Source organism: Aphelocoma coerulescens, unplaced genomic scaffold (genome assembly GCF_041296385.1).
Source record: "Aphelocoma coerulescens isolate FSJ_1873_10779 unplaced genomic scaffold, UR_Acoe_1.0 HiC_scaffold_60, whole genome shotgun sequence".
In the NCBI taxonomy this organism is placed as follows: domain Eukaryota; kingdom Metazoa; phylum Chordata; class Aves; order Passeriformes; family Corvidae; genus Aphelocoma; species Aphelocoma coerulescens.
In genome coordinates, this window is record NW_027183949.1 from 1131559 (window position 1) to 1136266 (window position 4708).

At 53.1% G+C, this 4708-nt stretch overlaps 1 protein-coding gene across 1 annotated transcript; it reads left to right on the forward strand.

Annotated features, from left to right (window-relative positions):
• Nucleotides 1–218: 218 nt before the first annotated feature.
• Nucleotides 219–794, forward strand: LOC138101979 (olfactory receptor 14J1-like; the record flags this gene model as incomplete). The annotated part of the gene is made up of 1 exon (XM_068999725.1): nucleotides 219–794. A coding segment is annotated over one exon (576 nt), but the record flags the coding sequence as incomplete, so codon positions are not given.
• Nucleotides 795–4708: the final 3914 nt, after the last annotated feature.

Below are 4708 nucleotides of genomic sequence, written 5' to 3' on the forward strand. Positions count from 1 at the left end.
CTCTTCCTCTTCCTCTTCCTCTTCCTCTTCCTCTTCCTCTTCCTCTTCCTCTTCCTCTTCCTCTTCCTCTTCCTCTCTTTCTCTCTTTCTCTCTTTCTCTCTTTCTCTCTTTTTCTCTCTTTCTCTTTCTCTCTCTCTTCCTCTTTTTCATTTCAGCGGAGTTTTCCCTCCTCGCCGCCGTCGAGTGCTACGACCGCTACGTGTCCCTCTGCAAACCCCTGCACTACGGGACCCTCCTGGGCAGCAGAGCTTGTGCTCACATGGCAGCAGCTGCCTGGGCCAGTGCCTTTCTCACTGCTCTGCTGCACACGGCCAATACATTTTCCCTGCCCCTGTGCCAGGGCAGTGCCCTGGGCCAGTTCTTGGGTGAAATCCCACAGTTCCTCAAGCTCTCCTGCTCACACTGCCACCTCAGGGAACTCGGGCTTGTTGTGTTTTCCATCTGTTTAACTTTTGGTTCATTTGTGTTCCTTCTTTTCTCCTATGTGCAGATCTTCAGGGCTGTGCTGAGGATCCCCTCTGAGCAGGGATGGCACAAAACCTTTTGCACGTGCCTCCCTCACCTGGCCATGGTCTCCCTGTTCCTCAGCACTGGCTTTGTTGCCTGCTTGAAGCCCCCCTCCAGGTCCTCCCCATCCGTGGACCTGGCACTGCCAGTTCTGTACTCGGTGCTGCCTCCAGCCCTGAAGTCCCTCATCTACAGCCTGAGGAACCAGGAGCTCAAGGATGCCCTGAGGAAAATGATGACTGGATGCTTTCCAGAAGCAAAAACCTGCCTGTTTTCAGCTCCATAGGCTAAAGTGTAATCATTAGAGGCCCAGCCTGCCTTCTCAGGTTGTTTTGGTGGTGGTGCTTTGGGGGCTTTTTTTCTTCTCCTATGTTAATGTTGTACCCAAAAGATTTTGTTATGCATCTTATTCCCTGTTTACAGGCTGAATGGGACTGTTGACAGGGACTGTGTCAATGAGGAGTCTGCTCTGTGTGTATTCACATGAAAGAAAGGACCCATCAGCAAGGTCTTTGTTCAAGATCCTTTGGTTGAGTCCATCCCTGAAGCTGGAGGGCAGGACCAGTTTTGCAGGCGTGGGGCAGGGAAGAGTCCCAGCAGAGCAGCACAGCCAGGGAGCAGCAGAGCTTGGTCTTTTCAGAGCTCCTCTCTTATTACTTCCACTCTCTCCTTTGGAGCTGCTGTGATGGTGTAAGGCCAACAGCTCTGTGCGGGTGGTGCGAGTCCTGCTGCGTGTCACAGGCAGGGACAGGCCATGGGCACTGCTGGGACACAGCTGGGCTCCGCCACAGCAGTTCCATCAGCAAAGGGCATCTCCTGAAGGCACTGCAGGAAGGCTTTGCTCTCCCTGCACAGTCACTGTCAGGAACAGGCCCAAGGAAGAGACTCTAAAGAGGCTGCCTGTATTCCTTGTTCTCCCAGGGCTCAGTGGGATGAGATCAGGGTCCCAGTGTGGCCTTCAAGAGACTCAGGTGTGGTTCAGGTTTTGCTTGGTGGTGGCCAGTGCCCACCAGATGGTGAATGGTCTGTGATGAACCTTCCTGGGGCTCTGCAGCTTGTGCCAGGCCTGATGGCAGGGGAATGTTCTTCTGGAGGGACTTGGGAGCTGCCAGGAGAACGCAGGGGACCTGCAGGGACAGTGTGTGCCAGGGATCAGCCGTGAGTGGAGCTCCCTGGGCACAGGCCTGTCCAGGGTGGGCTCACCCAGAGATAAAGGACTGAATGTTTCCTGTGAGCCATGAGAGCTCTGCAGCCCCAGGGGACACAGCAGGTACAGGGAAAGGAGTCTGGGCAGTGACTCGTCTGACCCTCTGGGAACTTGCAGAGGAGGATCCAGGGCAGCCCCAGCCCATGCGCCAGCCCTGGAACAAGGCAGGCACCTCGGAGCACCCTCCATGGCCACAGCAGAGCCTGTGTGGGAGGGGGTCCGTGCAGGGAGCACCATCAGCTGCAGAGCTCTGTCTCCCAGCTTGAGCAGCACAGCCCAGCAGAGGCAGCCCATGGCCCCGGGCAGCACAGCCCCCATGCTCTGCAGAGCAGCACCCCCAGCTCGGGGGCTGTGGGCAGCAGGGCAGAGGCTACAGCAAGGGCTGCTCAGGCCAGCACAGACGTGTTCCCCTGGGAAAGGCTCTGTGGGGAGCTGGGATGGGCCAGGAGAAGAGCAGCAGCTCGTGTGTGTGCAGAGGAGCCCTGGCAAGAGGCTGCCCTGTCCCTGGGATAGCAGCAGGAGCAGCCTGAGGAGCCCCAGAGCCAACTCTCTGCTGCTGTGCTGGGCAGCGGGGCCCTGGGGCTGCAGGACCTGCCCGAGCTGAGGATCTCCTGAGCATTCCAGACACAGAGTCACTGTCCCGCACCTCCAGTGCCTCCAGTTCCTGCTGCAGGGCCAGACAGGACTGGGCTTCTTTGCAGGGCTGGGGCCGGGGCAGGGAGAGGAAAACAATGGACCCTTGATTATAAGACTCCCCTCCGTGTCACAATGCTCTCCATGGTTCCACGAGGCCTTGCAGTGCCACGCTGGCCCCTTGGTTCCTTTGGGCCCCACGCTGTCACTGTGGTGCCCTTGGTTACACGAGGCCCCACGGTGTCACAAGGCACCTTTGGTTCTCCGAGGGCCCTCAGCGTCTGTTTTGCCAGTGGGCAGGGTCAGCCCCAAAGACACAGACACCAAGTTCAGGAATAGTGTAAGTTATTAGAATGCAAAACTGCAAAGAATCACAAAAGGAGAAGCCCAGCAAAGCACCCAATCATCACTACCAAAGATTGCGTACAGTAATCAAGAAAGAGACAGCACCAGTTACCCTCAGGCCTTGCCATCATCCACATCCTCACATCAGCTGGGGGAAGCTGTCACAGCCAAGGACTGGAGAGCCATTCCCGCACCCTGGGAGTTCCTGCAGGTGCATCCACCTTTGCGGGCAACGAGGCTTCAACCTCGCTGTGAGAGGGCCCAGCTTTGACAGCGTTGAACAAACAAGCCGACATCACTGCTAGTGTGGGAACATCTGGTCTCATTCTCCTGTTTGATTTCTCCCAAAGCCTGGCCAGGGCTCAAGGAGGAACCGAGGGAGTTTGATCCTAAAGCCCCAAACAAGGCCAGATGGGGCCTCGTCCAGTTTCTAAATACAGAAAGGTCAATCCGTGTTTCACCAATGAACATAGAGCATATTGCTACTAATGCTTTGTTAATGAGCAGATACAAATAGAACATTTGGTTGGAAGGTTCATCTAGATGTCAACTTTGGCTCAGAGCCTGTTGTTCAGGCCTCAGTCAGGGCCTGTTGTTCAGGCCTCACTCCTTCAATCAGTCCTTTGACCTAGAGACGAACTGCAACCTTCATAACAATTCTTTTCATCCTACAATCTTAGATTTAAGTATTAGAAATTCTTTGTTGACAAGCCAAAATATCATACGGGAAGTGCTTTAAGGGTATCTTTTCACAATCTTCATCGGAACGCTTAACCCAGCCATGATTAAAGAGCTGTCCGTGAGTTTGATTCCATTTCCCTTTATACTGGCTGCAATTGAACAGTTTACAGTGTGGGTGCATACAACCTATTCCAGGAGACAACATCCATCCACAGACACTTTTCCCTACACATATTCCTCTTTATCCGATTTAGGCAAGAAATGCCTTTTCTATGAAAAGGCAGCGGTCGGGGATCGCCACCCTCGGTCTAGAGCTCTGTTTTTATCGTGAACTGTGCTCAAGTTTCTAACCCACCATTTGGGTTGGGCCAGATGGGCCAGCCAAGGCCAGTCATCGAATCCTTCTGGACTTGCACGCACCCAGCAATTACTGAGGTTAAATGAGTTCCCTATCTCTGCTCCTGCTGTTAGAAATCTATTTTCCCAACCAGTGCTCCGATTACAAGGACAACATTAAATCAACAAGATCAACAATAGTTTCACTGTTAAGTGGTCCCTTTCTGTCTGCAGAAGTCACTCACTCAGTGGCACATCAGTCTTCACATCGAGCGCCGTGGATCAGAGCACTTTCCAAAGGGACCATTGGGGCAAACAGGGAGATTTGGTCTGGCAGGCTCTGCAAAACAATATCCTGTAACATCTCTTTGTTCTCTCACAGAACACTTGGCTGCAGGGACATGTGCCCATCTTTCTCACCCAGGTTTCAGGATTCAAACAGTGTTGTCTTTGTTTACAGCTCTTACTTCAGCTGGCTCGGGCGGGCCATTTGGCCTCTGGACCCACACTCTGGCTCCATGATTAGGACTGGTGGATCCAAACCCTTTATCTCCATGAACAGTAGTGATGTGAAGTGGATGTCCTTTTTTCACGGTTGTTTTAAAAACTGGCAATATCAATAACTGTGCTACCCTGCCGTGGGGTTGAATAATCCAGTGTTGTTCACTATTGTTTAACAGAACTACTTTAATTTCTCCTTGATAATCTGCACCAACCACTCCTCCCACCATATGAACACTTGTCAAGGCCAAGCTTGAGTGGGCAGTTATCAAACCAAAGTGTCCCGGAGGAACCTGAATTCCTCTGCCGGTACTGATAACTCTCATTTGCTTCTGATTTTTCCTAATTAATTCTAATGCGTAAAGGTCCAGCCCTGCAGCCTCTGCGATGGCCCTGTCAGGGACCATCACCCCCGGAACAATTTCCCAGGAAGTCAAAGTGTCACTGTCCGTGGTTCTATTTGCAAATTGGGTGCAGCCATGCGCATCCAGGGGGTT